General features: G+C 38.7%; 1 protein-coding gene across 1 annotated transcript in view; it reads right to left on the bottom strand.

Annotated features, from left to right (window-relative positions):
* Positions 1-336: 336 nt before the first annotated feature.
* ACBD3 (acyl-CoA binding domain containing 3) overlaps positions 337-21,805 on the bottom strand; it is a 38,313-nt gene continuing 16,844 nt past the window's right edge. Inside the window, exons 2-8 of the mRNA XM_027564612.1 lie at positions 18,179-18,320; positions 17,333-17,471; positions 14,273-14,433; positions 12,401-12,575; positions 8,635-8,821; positions 6,296-6,580; positions 337-2,594 (exon numbers count right to left, since the gene is read on the bottom strand). Of these exons, the coding sequence (XP_027420413.1) occupies positions 2,383-2,594; positions 6,296-6,580; positions 8,635-8,821; positions 12,401-12,575; positions 14,273-14,433; positions 17,333-17,471; positions 18,179-18,320 (1,301 nt within the window). The 3' untranslated portion in view covers positions 337-2,382. The remainder of the gene's footprint in view (positions 2,595-6,295; positions 6,581-8,634; positions 8,822-12,400; positions 12,576-14,272; positions 14,434-17,332; positions 17,472-18,178; positions 18,321-21,805) is intronic.

A 21,805-nucleotide genomic window follows, 5' to 3' on the forward strand; every position in this document is an offset into this window, starting at 1 on the left:
ATAGTAAGTCATTTTAAATAAAAGTCAGTTGTCTTCCCTTCCATCAAGAAATCTGAGGATTCCCTAGTGGCTCAGATGGTGAAGATTCTGGAGGCAGTGCAGGAGACCTGGGTTCGATCTCTGGGATAGGATGCAACCTGCTCCAGTGTTCTTGCCTGGAGAAAACCACGGACAGAGAAGCCTCATGGGTTACAGTCCATGGAGTCACAAAGAGTCGGATACGACTAAGCAACTAACACTTTCACAAGCTACAGGACACTTTCAAAAAAAAAAAAAGTCTGAAAAACTGTTAACCTATTTTAACAAACTACGGTAATCCACAGCAGAAACAAAATAATCAGTCAACAATAGTTTGTTATTGTTTAACTTTTTAAAACAGGCCATTTAAAACATTTCTTTTCCTCCTACCCAAATGATGAAATACAGAACTAATGCTTCAGAGAATAACTATATTAATGAAACATCAACAAGTTACAGATAAACATTTTAATTGATTAAATATATTATTTTCAAGATCTTTTGGAAATCGCACTTGTAATATTCTATTCAACAGCCAAAGGCAATAAAAAAAGTTTAAAACCAAAAATGTTCTGACATGAACATGTGACAGGAATTGCTGCTATGTGAAGTAACATACACTGCTCCCAGGAACAATATTTTTAGAGAATAATTCATCTTAACATGTGCAAGGACAAATCTGTAATCAAAGGCTGGAAGAAATATATATTAGTGCCTGCTTTTTAAAAGTTTATTTTACATTTTAAATACAGTATTTTCTCATTAAAAAAAAAAAAATGCCAGGAGGTGCCTAACCCCATGGTTTCTATACCATATACACGACAGCTGATGGACAATGTGGCAAACCTTCTGAGTGTAACAGAATGAACACCTATTAGCTGGGACTACTGAATCGAAATTAAAAAAACACAAATTAAGCACTGCTTAGGAGAAAATAATCCAGTTTCCGAATAACCAAGAGAACAGAGTTAGATATGTACAAAACCAGGTATTAAAAAACAGAAAAAAAATGCAGCACACAAAAAAACAAACAGCCCCTTATGTAGTGAACTGTATACACTGCAGCTAATCAATGGTAACAAACCCTCCTACAAGAAGTGATTTATGATCAAAAATTTTAAAAATCTAAGTATCTCAGTAACAACATATAATAACATTGTGTGTATAATGCCATCTTTGTAATTTTCTATCTATACCATCCTTCTGAAAACAAGAATCTCTAGACTAGTCAATCACTTACACAAATTTGAGGCAATTAATCCATATTTGTTTCCAGTAAGGAAAACAAAGATGTACCTCCTTCCATCAATGAAGACATAATACAGATTAAAGCTATATTTAAGCATGGCCAAATGCATTTCCAATTCTTTCTATTAAGTAATTCCCAACTGGGATCATGTAGGATATGTGCCTAAGTAATATCAAATCAAAAGAAAATGGATTATCTCTGGCAGTGATTTCCATATTAGTGCAATGTTATTCACCATACACTGAATTATATTTAAATGACCTTATATATTTTAATTCAGTAGGTGTCAATTTGTTTACAAAATCCCTAACTATATGCTTGTGTAGAAAACAGTTTCAATTTGAGATGCTCTATAAAGCTAAATCAAGACAAAAATGAATTACTTTTTTGCTTTGCTACTGGTAGTATAAATACCAGATGAGGAGAAAAGGGCCAAGGGTTTGTGGAGGCTTGCTAAGATGGATGTTTTCAGTGTTTTATGTGTCTTGATACTTCAATTATCAACTAGGTTTGAACATTCTATATTAACATTATTCAGAAAATAATTATCTGTAACATAGCTCTGAACTAAACAGCCATACCCAAAGCAAAACAATCTGGGTCATTCAGAATAAGATCAAATTGAGGCAATTTCTTTTCTATTATAATCTGTGACATTGTAAGTTTCAAAAATGGTGACCTTCGATGAAAGTAAGATGTGCCTCATGTAGACTATCACGGGACTTCAAATCAGAGCGCACTGTAAAGTAACCATGGGCTCAGAACACACAGAGCAGGCAGCAGTGGACTGACCGTCAGCCAGGTGGGGTCAATGTTGAGCTGTTTTATTTTGGAGACTTTAAAAGATTTAACACGCAGCTCGGGTAACATCAGCATCCACTCATGACTCTGCTGGTCAGCACCGAAGGGCTGGATGAGTCTAAGGAATCCCTTTAACCCCAAAGTACTAATGCTCAAGAGTTTCAAGGAAATCCTGATTCCCAGCAAGAGTCCCAAACCATCAGACCAAAATCAATAGGGTAAACACTGACTGCAATGCTCCACGAAAGTCAAAGAAATTTCCAAATTAAATGCCATCTTCCGCTCAACCCTAGACTCCAGACTCTGTAACATCTTTATCTAGTATAATAGACTCTGTAGTAGACTGATTTTGACCTCCACAAAGAGTAGGAGTTGTCAAACTTGAGGAGGTAGACTCCTCTCCCTGGATATTGGTGGCTGCCGGCATACACCTCCTCATGACAGTCCCGCCGGTACACAGGCACAATCTCATCCAGCAGGGGCTTGTTGGCATTCTTTTTGGCCTTCTCTTCAGAACTGATGTTCTCTGTGAAAGAAAACAGAGACACGTCAGAGTGAAGAGATTCAGGAAAACCACACGTCTGCCGCAGGCATTTTAAACTCCAACCTTTGAGAAATTGCTCATTAGGAATTCTCTCAATCCATTCTACAACTTATGTGCATGTGAATGTGTATTGATTCCTTCTTGTATCTGAGCAGCTGCTATGTACCAAGCACAGCACTTTCTGGGCCCCGGGAGCCTAGCGGCAAGCATCTGGTGGCGGCAGCAATCAGCAGCCTTCCTCACTCTGTACTTGAACCACTGTTCCCCTTCCACATCCACTCAGTTCCTAACTCCTCCCAACAGGTAGGGCATCAGTCATCTGAGTAAGACCACAGAAAATGCTGCTGTGACCCTCTTCTTCCCAACAATATGGAAGTCCTCTCTTGTTTTAGGAATGGGGAGAAGGGAGCTTGAGGACTATTATTTTCTATTGATCTTAAGTACAAAGAGAGAGGATGTTATTTTGTTTTCTTAAATAAAATCAGAAAGACACAGAAAAGAGGTAGACATTCAGAGACACTCTGAAAATTCAATCACTTTCACTAGGTCTGTGTAACCCAGGGATGATCCCAGTGGCAAAAAATGGGCTTTGATTCTAGGTTTGCCCCAGGTTAATAGTTTTTTGAACTGTAATGGTATGAGGTTAGGAAAAAATACCTGTAGAAACCTGTAGGAATGAGAACTTATGAACCAGTTGAAAAGTCTTAGTTTAATATAGTAATATAAACAGCCTCAAGGAAAACTGTTGTTGTTTTTAGTCTCTTTTGAGACCCCATGGACTGTAGCCTGCCACGCTCCTCTGTCCGTGGGATTTCCCAGGCAGGACTACTGGAGTGGGTTGCCATTTTCTCCTCCAGGGGATCTTCCTGACCCAGGGTTGAACCTGCATCTCCTGCACTGACAGGCAGATTTGTTACTACTGAGCCACCAGGGAAGTCCCTCAAGGAAAACAGATCAAGGGAATATTCAGCATAGATTTTAAGACTTTCAGGTTTGCAACATGGCAGAATGAATTATAGGCACAAGAGTCAATTATGTGATGATTGTCAATGGCCACTATTAGGAATTTAAACCAGGAAGGTCTAAGAAACTCTCAGCTGAGAGGAGCTTAAGGAGACTTGTTACTACAATGCGGCATCCTGGATGGGATCCTGGAAGATTCAGAAAAACTAAGGAAATCTGAAGAAATATGGACTTTAGTTAATAATATATCAATACTGGTTCATTAGCTAAGATGAATATACCATGGGACAAGGTAAGATGTTAACAATAGGGAAAAACTGGGTTTCAGAACTCTTTGTACTATCTCTTGCCTATACTTCTGTAAATCTAAAGCTATTCTAAAATAAAAAGTTTATTCAACAATAGTAGATGACAAATAGGCCCAAATCAGATTTGTTTTATCATAGCAATACTACTTAAAATTAAATGTACTTCATTTGCAAATGAGAGATACAAGTCATTCTAAGTACACACTATTGCCCATAAGGATATCCATGAAATAGATTATTGGGCCCATTAATTCAAAATCCAAATTTTGCTCAAAAATCTACAAAATTAAAGGTTATTAGGATAGATGAAAGATGCATCTTTCTTCAATCTAAGCAAAGACTTGGGAACTAGAAACAATCAAGTGGAGAATTACAGCAGAAGGATGGATTACCCATCATGTTTTCCTCAAACAAACTCTTCCGTCTTTCAAGACCTAATGGAGAAAAACTAAAACAATGAACAAAAGAACTGGACTTTGCTTCCATCTTAAACCAAGCTGAAAGGACCCCACATAAAACAAAATACACAATGTGGACAAGGCCTGGAGGCACAGCAGCCTCCATAGGGAGACACAGGGCAAATAAAACCATTCTGAGTTAAATCTTCACTGCTGTTACTTCTTTTTTTGGGGGGGTGGGGGGTGGGGGGTGGAGGTGGCTATGCCGTGTGGCTTGTGGGATTCTCAGTTCCCTGGCCAGGGACTGAACCTGGGCCATAGCAATGAAAGCCCAGATTCCTAACCACTAGGCCACCGAGGAACTCCCCTCACCGTTGTTATATTATCAGTGCAGAGGCTTCAGTGGGTCAGTTTTAGTTGCAAATCTCGTTACAGGTGATCATGACAGGTAATGCCATTTTCCATTTGAGGCTATCATACATTAGTGCAAAGGTCAAAGACGTGTAGATTCTCACCTTGAGTGAGGCACTGAACCCCAGCCATTTTGATCAGTGCTCTTCCCAACAGCAATAACACAATGATAATCAGCTGAGGGGTCAGACTATGAAGTATCCTGCTTTAAAAGCTCTCAAGCTTACAAACCAGGAGAAATAGATTACTTCAACCCACTTAATAGAGAATTCTCTTATTATTCACAAAGCTCTTTAAAAATACAGCAATTTGCATATACTAAAAACTTCCCTTCCCAAGTATGTGCAAGTCACCTAACTGTAATGAGTCCCCGTGTGCATCAGAAAGACTAGTAAAGGGCTTAGTTCCTGTCCTGATACTGCTGAGGGGCACCTGAGGCAACAGAAGTGGCACCTGCCCTGCAAACTCAGGTCTCTCTAGTTTTTTTTTTCCTCCCTACTTTGACATTTTTTTGGTCTGGTTCAGTCAGCAGTATTTACGTGCAGTGCTTTCCCTTGCTGGTGGTACTCAGAATAAAGACTGCTGAAAACTAAATGCTAGAAGAGAAAGCAGCTCCTAAACGACACTGGCCCATGTGTGTGTGTTGCCATACACGACCTGAAGGGGCTCAGAGTATCTTGGTGATATAACCGAATCACCAAGATTCAGCTTGTCTATCAAAAGCGGACTCAACTTTTAGCCTCCCTCCATGTGCCTTCAACAACTACCTCTTTAAACTTATCCCAGTGTAGTCTCTGTGATTACCTACACTCTTCAATATGCAGTTCATTTGTAAGTCACCTGAAAGGTTAGTTATGGTCAAGAATTGAAGGTGCTTTCCCATTCTCCCAGCCAGGGCACTCCTTCCACATTACTCAATCAAGTCAACAAATATTTAAGTACTTATTAGGTGGATACAAAAGCCCTGTGTTCTAACTTTTCTGGATAATAACAAAATTAAAAAGACTACCTTCTCAATCAGTAAGCAATGCATTTTACAACCTACTTCCTAGACCAAGATAGTTTTTTTTTGGCTACACAAGACATATGGGATCTTAGTTCCCCAACCAAGTATTCAACCTGTGCCCCCTGCCTTGGAAGCGTGGATCACCAGGGAAGTCCCAACATCAAGACAGCTGAGACTGTCACTGGAAACATTTGATTTTGTCTAGTTAGAGAAAATACATCTTAGACTAACAACCTAAAAAGCTGATATCGGAAATATAAATTCCAGAGTTGGCAGAATTTCTTGCTTGCTCTTTTATAATTTTTCAAAATGACCTTGCACATTTGGCTTTTCAACACACAAGGCGCAAAAGTATAACAGCATTCAGAAAGCAGTAAAATAAACTGTCAAACAGACTTCCCTGGCATTCATAAAAATTCAGGCCTCACTCAGGAGGCTAGCTTCTCTCACAATCTTTTTGGCCTAAGGTCCCACCACTGAAATGTTTGATCCCTGTCCAGGAAGTTAATCAGGAAGCATGAGGTTGGCTGACACCAGAACTGCTACCATTTCTGCCAATGCACAACCCAGCTACTGAATATGGACCAATGGCTCTACCTTCCTCCTCCTCGTCGTCATCGCTGGACTCACTGACATGCACGCTGACAGCAGTGTTCGGAGAGTCTGTCCATTCAAAATATACCCCAAACCCAATGTCATAATTGTCTGTAGCAAATTCCCAAAAGAGATATGATCCTTCTTCATGGGTGGGTACTCGAACAGTGACTACTTCTCCTCGGCCCACTGTGATCACGGAATCCGCATCCTGCCGAATCTTCTCTTTAAAGTCTTTGATCTGGGGTCGTGTCCACATGGATGGAGCTGCGATTACTGGAAGAGATTCTAAAGGCAACAGGAATTACAAAGGATAAAGAGGATGAGCCTTCACGTGTAGGCAGCAATCTGCATAGGACCACCTGCCCAGCCATGAGCAGGCACCAAGTGCAATCTGGTCTACCTTAGATTGAGGACTTTAAAAGCCTCCCCATGGAAGTCTCCCCCCAAATTCCTATATTTAATAACACCACAGGTATTCAGAGGTCAACATCCCATTTTAAGTAACAAATGCAAACCATATTCTTAAGAAGGATTTTTTTCCAGTACTCTAACTGCATATGGGCATGGAAGAATGACCTTGGAAACCTCCTAGCTGGAAAGAGGGAAACATTCAAACAAAGAGAGATCTGGACTTGAAATAAATTCATTTTTGGATGTGAACAAAGAAGGCAGGCTTTGACTTCAGACTGTCAGAAAAAAAAGTCTTGACTTTGGAGTAAACCAAAGCTCTAAGGGAGGGCTTACTCTAAGGAAACTCAGAATGGAACTGCTAGCAACTGAGGAAAATGGGTAATGTCTTGTTACTGAGAAATATCTATGTGCACTCAATAGGTTTTCCAGAGTTATTCAGAGCCTTTGACAAAAGATTTAACTCTTAATAGGAAAAAAAGGGGAAGAGAGGAATGAATCAAGGTATTTCAAGGTCTTCTCTGCAACTATTCTATTACTTGTTTTAAAAAGACAAGGAAACCAACTTTCTTATGAACCACACTACCACCATCTCTGATCAGTCACTGACATGGTCTCTTCTTCCTTCTTACTTGGGAACTGGTACTCTTGATTTGGACCTTTCAGCTTAAGTGTCCCTTCCCCAGGAAAACCTCTGGTGACCATAACTAGCTCCCATCTCCATATTATGTGCTTTCACACTGAAATGGACTTTTCTCTCCACACAGTACTTACCACAGCCACAATTTACATTGTATGTGTGTTATTTTGCTTCACCTCTGTAACCCAACACCCAGAAAATCTTGAACCCATTGTTGAATGAATGAGCTGCCTGTGAAAAGGTAAGTTAGACCTTTGAAAATCTAAATTATCTTACCGGTAACATGGTTCTTCTGTCTCAAAAAATATATTGTGAATATATGGTAAAGAGCCTACAAGTTTGCCCCCAGTGATCCTCACCGTGGGTATTCATGGCCTTGTAAAGTCACCACCCAAAATTCACCAGGAGCAACAGAATACAGCAGCAGTGCTGACGTATTACTTCCAAAGCTAGGGCATGAGGGACACTGCCACTCTTGCTTTGTTCTCCTTTGCATCATGTTCTCTGGAGGAAGACAGCCACTGTGTTGAGAACACTCCAGCAACCCTTTAGAGAGGCTCCATGGGGCAAGGAATTGAGGTCCTCCTGCATACGGCCAGCATGAACTTGCCAGTCATGTGAGGGAACCATTTTGGAAGCAGTCTCTAGTCCCAGTCAAGCCTTCACATGAGGCTTGACCTCATAAGAGGTCAACATAACCTCATAAGAGACCAGAACCACCACCACTCAGTTAGTGTGTGTGTGCTAGTCTCAGTCGTGTCTGACTCTTTGCGACCCCATGGACTGTAGCCTGCCAGGCTCCTCTGTCCATGGGATTCTCCAGGCAGAAATACTGTAGTGGGCTGCCATTTCCTTCTCCAGGGAATCCTCCTGACCCAGGAATCAAACCCAAGTCTCCCATGGTAGACAGATTCTTTACCATTTGAGCTACCAGGGAAGCCCACCGCTCAGCTAAGCAGTTCTTCAATCCCTAATCCACAGAAACTGTGAGAGAGAATAAATGTTTATTATTTTAAGCTGCTAAACTTGGGCACAATGTGTTACACAGCAACAAACAACCAGTATATAAAATAAGACAACCCAAAGGTCCAAAGGACACCTCATGTGCTCTTCTGAACTATCCCAGGAGTCACCAGAAGCATCAGATTCAGATTAAAAAGAGTGAAAAAGCATTCAACTCTCACAAATATGTAACTGCTCTCGAAAGTTAATTAATCTGACTTTCTGACTTTTGCTTTTCACGAGTCTGAATTATAGTATCTGGATGGAAGTGCACATACAACCACCATACCTTTTGGTCCATTCTCCAGGGCTTCTTCGGCGGCTTCTGGTTCAGTCTCTTTTTCAGTGTTGTCAGTGTGGGTTTTGGCCTGTCCATTAACTGACATCATATCGCTTGGTGTAGTTGCATTCACTTTTGATGATGTAGGAGAGGAAGCCCCAGCTACTGCTACTTCCTGTTGTTTCTGTAATGCTGCCTATAAGTCAAGAAAAAGTGAAGACATGCTGACCAGGAGGCTAAAAATGGGGCATTTACCCTGAGATGCATTCTGGTCCCATCAGAATTTTTGCCTCATCAAGTAGCTCCAAGAAATTACTAATACACTTTATGAGTTTTTATCCTATCTATAATGAATATTAGTATAATAATATTCTGAGGACCACATTCTTGTGATCTAAGGATCACTAGAAAAACTAGGAAAAATTAAAGTAGGTAGAAATAATCATCCCAAATAAAATTATTATGGGTAAAAACTGAACATGGAAACATCTGTTCTTAAAACTGATAGAAAAAAAACTTAATAAAATCCAGATACATAAAATTTTCATCAGAAAAACTAAACCTGGTAGAAATAAATGGTAACAGAAGAAAATTCCCAAAGGGAGAAGCTGTAAATGGTGAAACCTGATAATGGCCCCAAATGTAATCAACAAATCAAATATGGACAAAAAAATTAATAATATATCTTTATACACATAAAAATTATCACAAACTAAAAACTGCTAATCAAGTAAAAAAAATACTGACCTAAAAATTAAATAGGCTTATAAAATGGAGTTTGAGGTCAAAATAATTTCTTTAAAAAAAAATGCATCACTTTACATAATTATGATTAAAGTATGTATTTTCATAAATGTAAAATTTAAAAGTCCTCTGAAAAATGGAAAATAAAAACAGCTTAAATCCAAAGGACAGCTACTTTAGGACATTCCTCGCATATTAAAATGAATAAATACTAGTATTAACATTACGAGAAATGCCTAAGTATTACTTACATAACTTTTGGGGAAACTTTAAATAAAATTAACTATAACAAACATATAGAAAAGTATACAAATCAAAAATGTACAGCTTGATCAATTTTCATTAGAGAAACATACACATAAAACCAACATCCAGATCAAGACATTTTCTGCATCCCAGAACCCTTCCTGGTGCCCCTTTCCAGAAAGTCCTTCAAGGGTAATGACAAAACTAACCTGTAAAATTACACGTTTGGTCTGCTTGTCTTTGAACTTTAATATAAATGAAATTGTATATTATATGCTCTTTTTTTGTGTCTGGCTTCTTTTACTCAAGATTTGTTTTGAGAGGTTTATCTATAAAGTCACGAGTATGTAACTGTATTTTGTTTGTTTGCACTGCAATAGAATATGCTATTGTGAAAATAGGAAATTTACCCAATCTATATTATGGCATTTAAGTAACTTTAAAATATTAAGTTATATAATAAGTGAGCATATATTTACAACAGTTTAAAGAAAATAGGAAAAAAAAGCCTGTATAATTTCATGGGTTAGGGATAATGATACATTTTGGCCTATCTGAATACAGATTTCATTTAATGAAATCATTACATTACTAATCATTTACAAATCAGTTGCTTAAGCAACAACACCTCTCTCTGCTGCTAGTGCTGGTTAGCAAAACACTTAAGATTTTAAAATATCTTCTTCCAAAGCCTAGATTCTCAGTAATTTCCACATCAGTTTTCTAAGAGTACCAGCTTTCAGAAAATAGGCATACAACCAAAACAAGTCAGCACACTCAGAATACTTCACTGCATGACAGGAAAGCCAAAAAAAAAAAAAAGGCAATTTCTGTTGATGATCAATTGGTCAGCTCAAATGGTCCCTCTTCACTTTAGGCTTTTGTTGAAACTCTCTAGCAGGATGAACACCTGCCTACCCTGTGATCCTACTGAATATGAGTATACATCTATTATATATAATAGATCACAATTTTTTATTTATATAATCTCTCTTCTATACTCCAGGAAGTTTTTAAAAGCACAGAAAGGCATAGGAACAATAAAACACTCATGTAACCACACCCCAAATTAACAAGTGTTCCCATTTTTTGTCATTCTGCTCAGTATTTATATAAAAATTAATACTTTATGGGGCTGAGGTTCCCTTTGTTCCTTCCCCAGTTCCTCTCATTCTCTCTTATCAGAGACAAGCAATCAATCTGATAAACTGAGTCTGATCACTGCAATCTAAATTATGGCTTTCCAATTCTATTTCAAAGATTTTTGGTTTTACCCTATTTGACTGACTTTGTTCTCACTAAATGATAGCAACCTGTAAGCAGGACAGTGTGTATGAACTAGCCTATTAAGAAATTATCTCAATACCCATTAAAGAAGAAGGAAAAGGGAGTGATATGCCAAAGTATAAACAGTCTCTGGAGGACAGAAATCCCTCAAAAATACCACTTGTTATCTTGTAACTCTGGTTTGACATCCTTTTCCTCTTCTCATGGATTATACAAAATCTGCAGTGCCTCTTAACTGCTTCACTGACGCTAAAGACTCAGGGGAAAACATATTTTAGGTAAGGATATGAATTTTCAAGAAATTTTAAAGAGTGTGGCAAAATAACAAAGATTACTTCACCTAACAAGAAATGTGGGGCAACTAAAACACAACACTTTTCCTTGTTTTAAATGTTAAGACATTTTATTAAATTTATAGAGAAACATAGTTTGTGTTTTGGTTTTTACTCTGGCCTCGCTGCCAAGGCAGGCGACTTGCGGGAATCTTTGTTTCCTGACTAGAGATGGAACCCAGGCCACTAGCAGTGAAAGTGCCGAGTTCTAACCACTGGACTACCAGGGAATTACCTCACAACACTTTTCTTCACTCAGGTATTTTGACAAGTAGTACCTGTTTTGTAACTGAAAATTAAATAAGAAAACTTCAAGTAAAACTTAAAGGTTAACTTTAAAGAGGCATTTTACGCCTCTGCAAGATGTAAAAAAATTAATGTAAAATCAGCTATCTTCCCTATGTATCAAATACTTACACAGAGTAACTATTTTCTTATTTCATTCCTCTGATAGTCCTGTGAGGTTAACAAGACTACTTAACAGGATTTCATATCCCATTCTTATTGGTTTGGAGAAAAGGCAGAAATATCAGAGCAATAAGTAACTAGACTGAGATCAAACAAGATAATGGCAAAACTAGGACAGCATCCAAGTGGTGTGTGACCTCCAGCGCTGTGTCCTTCCCCTCAACCACCTATTCCTGTGTGGAAGCAAGACTGCGGGGGCAGGAAGCCAAGGAGGACTGCCGATGTGCTGCAGGCAGGCAGCGCAGCTACTGCACCCAACAAAAAGGGCAAGACGGACCCAACCAAGCTCTGCCTTAGGGACTGCGGGTCCTCCAATTAGAAGCTGGCCAGGACTATGACAGCAGTTGGCCTGAAGGCTGTCCTTGAACTAACACTAATCACCCAAGTCTCCATGGTCCTGGGACCACGTTTAGAGCTATGTCAAACTCACTGGGATAACACTAGGTCCATACAAATTCCAAATACACTTGTGACACAATAATAGAGGCCACATCATCTGTTGCTTCGAAATTATATACTTTCTTTCATAACTGCCACTGCAATGTTAAAAATCTGTTAATAAAGGTCACCTAAAAGTTATTTGATATCTGAGGGGCTAACTAATGCAAAAGTCATCAGCAACTGTTAAAAAAAGAACTTTCATTTCAATGAAACTAAAAACCCCTTCTAAGGCTGAATTTGGGTGTTAGCTATCGTACCTGTTGCTGTGCAAGCTGGACTTGATACAACTGCTGCATATACTGCTGATAGTGTTGCTCCTGCAACTGGCGGATGAGAATCTGCTGCTGTTCGTAGTTCCCTGGATACTGTTGGGCTGCATACTGCTGGAACTGCACGGCAGTCTGGGAGTTTAAAGCTGCCATTATCTGCTGCCTAAAAACATTAAAAAATATACACTAGTCTGACTACAGGAGATTGGCTGTTCATGACAAAATAAAATGTCTTTGTTATTTTGTTTTATAACGAATACCTCTTAAAAATGATTAAGGTAGTAATGTATACCAAGCAGCATGCGTCCAAGGTCCAGAGAAAGATTTAAGAAAATAAACTTGGCTTCTAATTTTTCTCCTAGGTTTTTCAAGGCCAACTTGAGATGGAAAAGGAGAATAATAAGCATCACGGTCACTGCCATCATCGTCATCACCATTTATCGTGCCCTTACAACGTGCCAGGCAGTTTTTTCAGGGTACTTCTATGTACCAACCCACCTAGTTCTCACAACCACCCTGTGAGGTGGGGTTTCACAAAGCAGGAAATGGAAGATTTCAGTGACTTGCCCAAGATGACACTGTGAGTAGACGCCAGAGCCAGGATTCAAGTCTAGGCAGTCTGGCTCCAGCCTATAGTTTTTGCTGTAAGAAAAGTGGATTGTCATTTATTACAGAGATGAGATATTTAACTGCTGGCCATGGTTTTTCTACATAAATATATGTAAAGTAGTAAAAGGCTGAATAATAGCTAAAAGATGTTACAGGTGGCTCTGGTAAATACAAATAAAGCCAGTGGAAATCTGAGCACCCTGGCATTTAATGTAAAGCCAGTCTTAACAGGAGCACTGAAGACAGTATCTGGGTACACTTGGTCTAGAGATACTGATTTCTGTGAACTAGTACTATTCCTTTTCCCCCATATATAGGAACCACGTGCTTAACTCAGTCACGTGACTAACAGTAATGCCCTGTAAACCATCTGTTAACAGGTAATAAGAAAGCTAAATCTCACAAAGTCCTAAACAGAACATGATACTGGGTCCAACCAGGGCACCCCTCTCCCCCAAAACAGAGCAGCATTCATAGCCTCTCTCGAAGGTAGACACAGACCCTGAATCAGTCTGAAGCTTTTCTAAGAAGTCTTCACAAACAATGGGGAGAAAACAAAGGACCTGCATGTTGTCTGGTTTAATCTACATGATATGCCACCTCTAGAACCGTGGGCCTTCTCTTTGTTTTATGGGCATTAATCCCTTCCTCCTCACTCCCACAGCTCCCTCTTGAACGAATCCCTTCTGAGACAGTGGCTCTCACAGCTCTTACTGAATAAGAAATGGGTTCAGCTCCCAGGTCCTGTTCTAGGGGACTAGGAATAGACATCTGACATAGGCTGAACCAAGAGATTCTCTGGCCTGGGAATTTTTAACTGGGTTTCTTGTACTCTAGCCAGTCTTTGTCAGATGCATGAAAAGAAAGACCACGTAAATCCAGCCCTGCATTTGGCAAAGCACAGTGACAATTCGTAGAGAAGAGGAAGAATGCATCAGAGACACAGCCGAGAGAATCAAGGACAGGAGATCATTATGGACCCAGAGACAGAGAGCAAGCTCCTCAGCTCCTCTTCTAGCGTCTGGGTTCTGGGAGCAAATCCCACGTCTTTCTTCTTTTTGCAACCAATGATGCTTAAGATGAGGCCCTCACCTTGGTAACACATCACTGGTACAAATGGCAATAGCTAATGCTGATCTACCTCCCAGTCGAACAAAACAGGGAAATATTCCAAGGCACACAAGGTGAACCGTCAAGTGCAGAGGTGTGGTGGCCCATCTCTCATTCTTAGACAATACCCGACAAGCGTACTTTTGCTGCTCCAGCCGAAGTCTCTCTTCTTCTAGCCGCCTCCTCTCCTCTTCCTCCCGTCTAAGCCTTTCTTCTTCTTCTCTCCTACGTTTCTCTTCCTCCTTTTGCAGACGTTCCCGTTCTTCCTCTTCACGCCGCCTTCGCTCCTCCTCCTCCTTCCTAAGAGGTAAAGGACAGAGAGAATGAACCCTAAACAAAGAATCCTATTTAAAAATAATTTAAGACTCTTTCCCAGTGAAGACTGACCCAGGTTTCTTGGAGAAACGTGATAATTTTATCACAATTTGAAATGAACATTTCCAAGAGGAGAAATTTATCATATGGAATCAATCTCTAACTATACAGATCACAACAAGAACAATGACTGCTACACGGTAAGAGAAAAAGGAGTCTATCAGTGAGGTACCACTTAAACCATTACAATACCTCGAAGGCTCCCGTCTAAGATATACTCACAGCATCACAAGCTTTTCCTTCATACTACCTGCTGTCGTTGTAAATAAATTTATGTGATAAATGTAGCAATGTATCTGCCTTACTCATTGAAGTACATGCTACATAAGGGCAGGGACTGCCTGTCTCACACAACTGTAGTCTCAGGGTTTATATGTTCATGTATAATTTCTGAAATTTAAAAAAAAAATTAAAGTTTTTAGTTTAAAAAAAGAAAAGAACAGTTGGACACCTGGGTGCAGCTAGATTTTTACCCAGCTCTCACCCACCCCTGCAACCCCTTTCTCAAGAGAGACAAGATGCACTAGGAACGAAAGCCACACAGGTCACAGAGGAGGAGGAAGACAGGGAGGCTGAAGACACGACGAAAGAGCAGACTTCCGAGGTCCTCAGAGAAGACACCGTTTCATGGTCCTGCCGTGAGAGTGTCTGGGTTGCCCCACTTACCTCCCCAAACTCCTGTAAGTGATTAACACACCTGAGTCACAACCAACCAAGGCTCAAAATACAGTAGCAACACGACCTAATTTCAACATGTGACAGTACACAGGGCAAGATGTCCCAAAAGCCAAAGCGTAAGCTTCAGCACAGAGGAGGTCTTGTCTTAAATGCTTTAAAAGAATTAGACATGGACCTCATCTCATGACAAGAGTATATTTTTAAAAGGAAAAACACAGTTTTATACGTTCAGTAGTAACTTAAATATTCAATTTATCATTATAAAAGAACGTAAAAAGCAATGTATACTCCTTTCAAAGACACAGCTACACCTCACTGATCCAAAATCACTACACAATGGATTGCAGCACATAGATCAAGTCTCCAGTAAAGGAATCTCCTTCCATTCTAATAAGAAAACTTTTTCTTTGGATAACAACTATAGTCCTTTGGATAAATATTTTCTGGAAATATATGAGGATATGTTCTATTCTTTTTTTTTTTCTCTAATTTTATTTTATTTTTAAACTTTACATAATTGTATTAGTTTTGCCAAATATCAAAATGTTCTATCCTTTTAAAGACAAACAAACTATACCCAATGCTCTGTCTATTGAAAACTCAGGAGTTATAACTCCAAACATAAATACAGTACATGTTATAATGCAGGGATAGTTTACTTTCACATTAAATGACCCCTGATGCCATATTTTTATAATTCTTACAATTATTTTTCGTGGTTTCTGTCTTTTCCTTCACTGTCAGGCTATTTTCCCTTCTGTTATTTCCAGGATAAGGTGGGAAATCAGGGAACCGACTGTTTCTAAAGTAAGTAAAACATATTTTGAGGGAAAATTAGCTTTATAGAATTTTTCTTTAAACGTAATTTAGTTTATCTAACTAACCATTCTGTCACTACAGATGCTGACTGCTAGCATTTTTTGCTTTTTGCTGTTGTTATCCATAGAATTACAATGAACATCCTCGAAAATGAAGTGAAACTGTTAGTTGCTCAGTCGTGTCCAACTCTCTGCAACCCCGTGGACTGTAGTCCACCAGGCTCCTCTGACCATGGGATTTTCCAGGCAAGACTACCGGAGGGGACTGCCATTTCCTTCTTCAAGGGAATCTTCCCAACCCAGGGATTGAACCCAAGTCTCCTGAACTGCAGGCAGAGTCTTCACCGTCTGAGCCACCAGGGAAGCCCTTGAAGGTAAGTCTCTGTAAACATATTCTGGTATTTCTGTAGAATGGGTTTAAGTGGGATTGCTAGGTAGCATTTGAACTTTTAATAAATTCTACAAATTGTCCCCTAAAAAGTTTGTAATTATTTGCAATTATTTGTAAATATTTATATTCACTACAAACAACAGTATATGAATATGTTCATTTCAGGATGTTCTCACAGTGACTGCTATAAAATGATATCTCATTTTTTTCTTTTAATCACGAATTTTTGGAACAACGTACTCACCATTTTATTCTATGACTTTCTGGCATTTTTCAGGAAACTTCATAATTTTACCTTTTCAAAATTTTGTCTTTTTCAGCAAAGAACTGTTTCAGATGCCTTTATAGCATTATTTTCATTATCTAGAAATTTCAGATTGTTCTTGAAAATAAAGTTTAACTATAATTCTGCTGAATTCACAATCATGACAGAAAATCCTATAAGCATAAACAGTGCATTCAATAGCACCCCCTGCAACCTCTGGAAGTAATTAATGAGCTACCTGGAAGCCACAGCCAATATGTAATGCCTAGATAAGGCATACCATGTAGCCTAGCTGATAACCATGATATAGAGTATGAATATTCTAGAAAAACAAGAGAGGCAGCAGCAAAGGGTGTGAGAGACCAGAGGGTAAGGAGGAGGGGTGGCTGAGCTTACTGTGTTTGCTCAGAAACTTAGTGCAGTAACACAAAAGGAATGCTGCCATGATGAATGTATAAAGGTATAGTCAGACGGAAGCAGTAAACCCTCAAAACTCATAATAAAAGCACCTGCTCACATCAGAAAGTTTTGAGCAACTGCCATAAAAAGCGGGGATCCAATGGATGTTAAGATAGCTGACTGAGAACAGACACTCCATAAAGCAAGCGCATCAGGATACTATGCAGCAGATAGGCTGCACAAGGATCTAGTATTCTGTGCTGTCAAACTTCACCTTTTTTTTCTTGCTCTTCCTTCTCTATTTTGTGGGATGCAACATATGTGGAAAAGAGATGGCAACACCTATTCAGGAGCTTGACGAACTCTACCATGGCATCCTCTTTAGACATGTTTCCCAGGGCTGCCCATTCTCTCCTGTAAAGAACAACAAGAAAGTTACTTGCTACTCTTAAAAGAGTAAAAAATTTGATTTCATTTAAACCTAAATATAAACAAGTCTCAATTATAACTAAAATGAAGAATGACTCGACTATACAGATTCAAAACTTCAACACGTATGGACTGGTTTACTAAACTAAATAGCCTACGTACAAACCAAACTTACACCATAATTTAACTGCATTGCTGATAATTTCCATAACCAGTAAAAGGGTATCAAAGTTCTACTTTTCTTATAGTTAGCCTTAATTGAATAAAATGCTTAATATATTCTTTCCTGTCACAACTCTGTACGTGTCCCAACAAGGGAATCAACTACTATACTGTAAATTGCTGTTGTAATATTATTTTGGAAGAATCAAATGAAGCTGTTTTATGTTCATAATCAGATGAGTAAACATCTTTCACAATATTTAGCCCCAAACATCTCCAAACCAAAAACAGATAAACATCTGACGACTCCAGAAGCTGCAAGCAAAAATGTTTGCTTAGCTCTTATTCTAAAGCTAATGAGCCAGCTATTTACATCTGAACCAATTCACTCCGTATCCTTCTCTCCACTCCAATATTCTTGCCTGGAGAATTCCACCGACAGAGGAGCCTGGGGGGCTACAGGATCATAAAGAGTCGCAACTTAGCACGCACTCACTCATTAAATTCATTACACAATAAAACACTGTTACCTCCTGTCATTCCCCAACACATCAAAGAATCCAACCTCAGGACAAGTGTCTGGATTATATGGGCCCATAAGAACCTGCTTATGCAGTGCCACAAGTTTCAGTTTTTCTTCATAAGTTGGATGAAATGCTTTGCCATCTTTTTCTGTAACAAAAATAAACACAAAAACAATTAGCACTGGCAAAATATAACATTTTCAGCACTGTATGTTGAAATTCTGGTATAAGGTATATCACAAATTACCTGTGAAATTTACATTGCCTATAAAAACCACTGTAGGAAGATTTTTATTTCAAGTACTAAATTTTAATAATCAAAGCCAAGATAAAAAAACTTCATGCTGAGTTAATTTTTTAAAATAAAGTTAAATACTAATATTTATGTTAAAATTACTACAAAGAGTAAATCAATTAAAAAACAACTACTAAAGAGAAACCAATGTCAAGCAACAGTAAGGCACACACACACACTAGTGCACCACTTAACATCTTTTTCAAATATTAAAAATGTTCAGCAATCGTTTAAAATAAGTTCAAAAATTTCTATATCAAGCATTTTAAATGAGAGATATATGCATAGGAGATTACATATTATTTGAAAGGCTATATTCAAAATGTATCCATCCCACTGAAACAGTACGATGCAGTGGAAAGGACTTTGGAATCAGACATCTCAGACAATGGCACCCCACTCCAGTACTCTTGCCTGGAAAATCCCATGGACGGAGGAGCCTGGTGGGCTGCAGTCCATGGGATCGCAAAGAGTCGGACACTACTGAGCGACTTTACTTTCACCTTTCACTTTCATGCATTGGGGAAGGAAATGGCAACCCACTCCAGTGTTCTTGCCTGGAGAATCCCAGGGATGGGGGAAGCCTGGTGGGCTGCCATCTATGGGGTCACACAGAGTCGGACACAACTGAAGCGACTTAGCAGCAGCAGCTATAGGACCATTTAAACTCTTAGTCTGTTTATCAATAAAGAGTCTTTTCTACTTCAGAGGTAACAGGACAGTATTAATGGTAATAACTGTTGGATCTTTCCTCTGCTCTGGCAGGTTGCCAATGGGCAATTACAGTGAAGCCAGTATGACCCACAGAGACTTAACTACCACTGGGAACACTTAAAAGCATATGAAACTGGGTGCTGACAAAATAGGAAATCCTACTTCTTTGATGAATGGAGTGTTAGTTACTGGTTGGTTCTAATGATAAGAGACTACCACATTTTAAAACAAAAAAGGAGATTAAAAGTAGTGTCTATTGGCTACAAATTTTATCCATGTACAGAGCAGTCACCAAAAGAAAATTACTCATGATAAGAGAAGAATATGGTTTAACGAATAGTTCATATCCTGTCCAAGGAATCGTAACAGGAGGAAAAAAAAAAATACAAGCATCACAAGACACTCAATTTCACTAGTCAAGGAAATGGAAACCAAAACCATTAGATACTCAGGATGCTGTCTACCACCAGATAGGTCAAAAAAGTTAGGTCATCAAGAGTTGGTAAGAACAGGACAAACAGGTATCCATTCTCAATACACTAATGTTGAAAGTATAAATTGTTAGTTATCTTAAAGGGGAATGAGGCAATATATTCCAAAATTGTAAATATAGATGCCCTATGGTCCAGTAATTCCAATTCTCATCATCTACTCTTGATAAGCATTACCAAATACCCAGAAGGAGGTGGACACAGAAGTATTTTCATTGCAGCACTCTTTTCTTATTACTGTAAACAACTTAAAAGTTCATCAATAAGGAAACAGCTAAATAATGTGGCACAGTCTATGGAATAAATGAAGTAAGTAAAGGAAATAGCTTTACTTATGTTAAAATTACTACAAAGAGTAAACCAATTAAAAAAAAATTACTAAAGAGAAACCAATGTCAAGCAACAGTAAGGCACACACAAACTAGTGCACCACTTAACATCTTTTTCAAATATTAAAAATGTTCAGCAATCGTTTTTTAAAATAAGTTCAAAAATTTTTTATATCGAGCATTTTTAATAAGAGATATATGCATAGGAGATTACATATAATTTGAAAGGCTGGCAACCCACTCCAGTATTCTTGCCTAGAGAAATCCAGGATAGAGGAGCCTGGTGGGCTAGAGTCTGTGGGGCCGCAGAGTCAGACACAACTTAGTGATTGAGCACAAAGGAAATACAGTTAAATGAAAAAAGCAAGCTGCAGAAAATTATATACAATCATACAGCACAAAATATATTATCTTCAGTTCTAAGTACTCCCCCAACCTACACTTTAACATCTCTAAAATCACATTAGTTTTTACATCTATTGTATTTTATAGTTGTAACTGGCAGTTTTTCTTTCTTTACAGTACATAATAGTAAGTCTTAGAATTGATGAAATACAGCATGTAGCACACTCACATATATATTCTATGGGTACATTTACATGCATGTAAATGCAAAGAAAAAGATCTAGATAGAGTCACACTAAAAAGATGAGAATGAGAAAGTGGGAGAGGGCTAAGATGAGGAGTAGTGATCAGAGACCTTAAAACTAGAAATATTTTAATCTTTCAAAGGAAAATACTCAGAAGAACAAACCAAACTGTTAAAGACAGTGGGGACTGAAAAGAATTATGTCTATGTTCAGTTCAGTTCAGTCGCTCAGTCGTGTCCGACTCTTTGCGACCCCATGAATGGCAGCACGCCAGGCTTCCCTGTCCATCACCAACGCCCGGAGTTCACCCATACTCACGTCCATCGAGTCAGTGATGCCATCCAGCCATCTCATCCTCTGTCGTCCCCTTCTCCTCCTTCCCCCAATCCCTACCAGCATCAGAGTCTTTTCCAATGAGTCAACTCTTCGCATGAAGTGGCCAAAGTACTAGAGTTTCAGCTTTAGCATCATTCCTTCCAAAGAACACCCAGGACTGATCTCCTTTAGAATGGACTGGTTGTACTTCTATATAATTACACATACATATACTTCAATCTGAATTTTTTTCAATAAGAACTCATCAATACTTGAAAAAAGACAAAACTGTGGCACTGACCTTATCTATATTTAATAAAAATTGTAACAACTCAGAAACCTGTGGACCTGCCATCTGTCTTTGTTACTGAGCAAACAGTATCACTAAACAATTAGCACCAGAAGTAGGCACTTCCTCTAAAGCTTTTAGAAAAGGATTATGCAAAGGTCTATATATACCAACTAAAAGGCAGTTCCCATTTTAAAATCTAACTCTTAGAAGTCTGTTTCAATTATGAACACTATAAGACCTTTTGTATATTCATTCATTCAACTTAGTAAATATTTATTGAGCCCTTGCATACAAATCATAGGAAATAGAAATAGATGGGAAATAGATGGGGAAACAGTGGAAACAGTGTCAGACTTTATTTTGGGGGGCTCCAAAATCACTGCAGATGGTGACTTCGGCCATGAAATTAAAAGACACTTACTCCTTGGAAGGGAAGTTATGACCAACCTAGATAGCATATTCAAAAGCAGAGACATTACTTTGCCAACAAAGGTCCATCTAGTCAAGGCTATGGTTTTTCCAGTAGTCATGTATGGATGTGAGAGTTGGGCTGTGAAGAAAGCTGAGCGCCAAAGAATTGATGCTTTTGAGGTGTGGTGTTGGAGAA

Source organism: Bos indicus x Bos taurus, chromosome 16 (assembly GCF_003369695.1).
Source record: "Bos indicus x Bos taurus breed Angus x Brahman F1 hybrid chromosome 16, Bos_hybrid_MaternalHap_v2.0, whole genome shotgun sequence".
Taxonomy (NCBI): domain Eukaryota; kingdom Metazoa; phylum Chordata; class Mammalia; order Artiodactyla; family Bovidae; genus Bos; species Bos indicus x Bos taurus.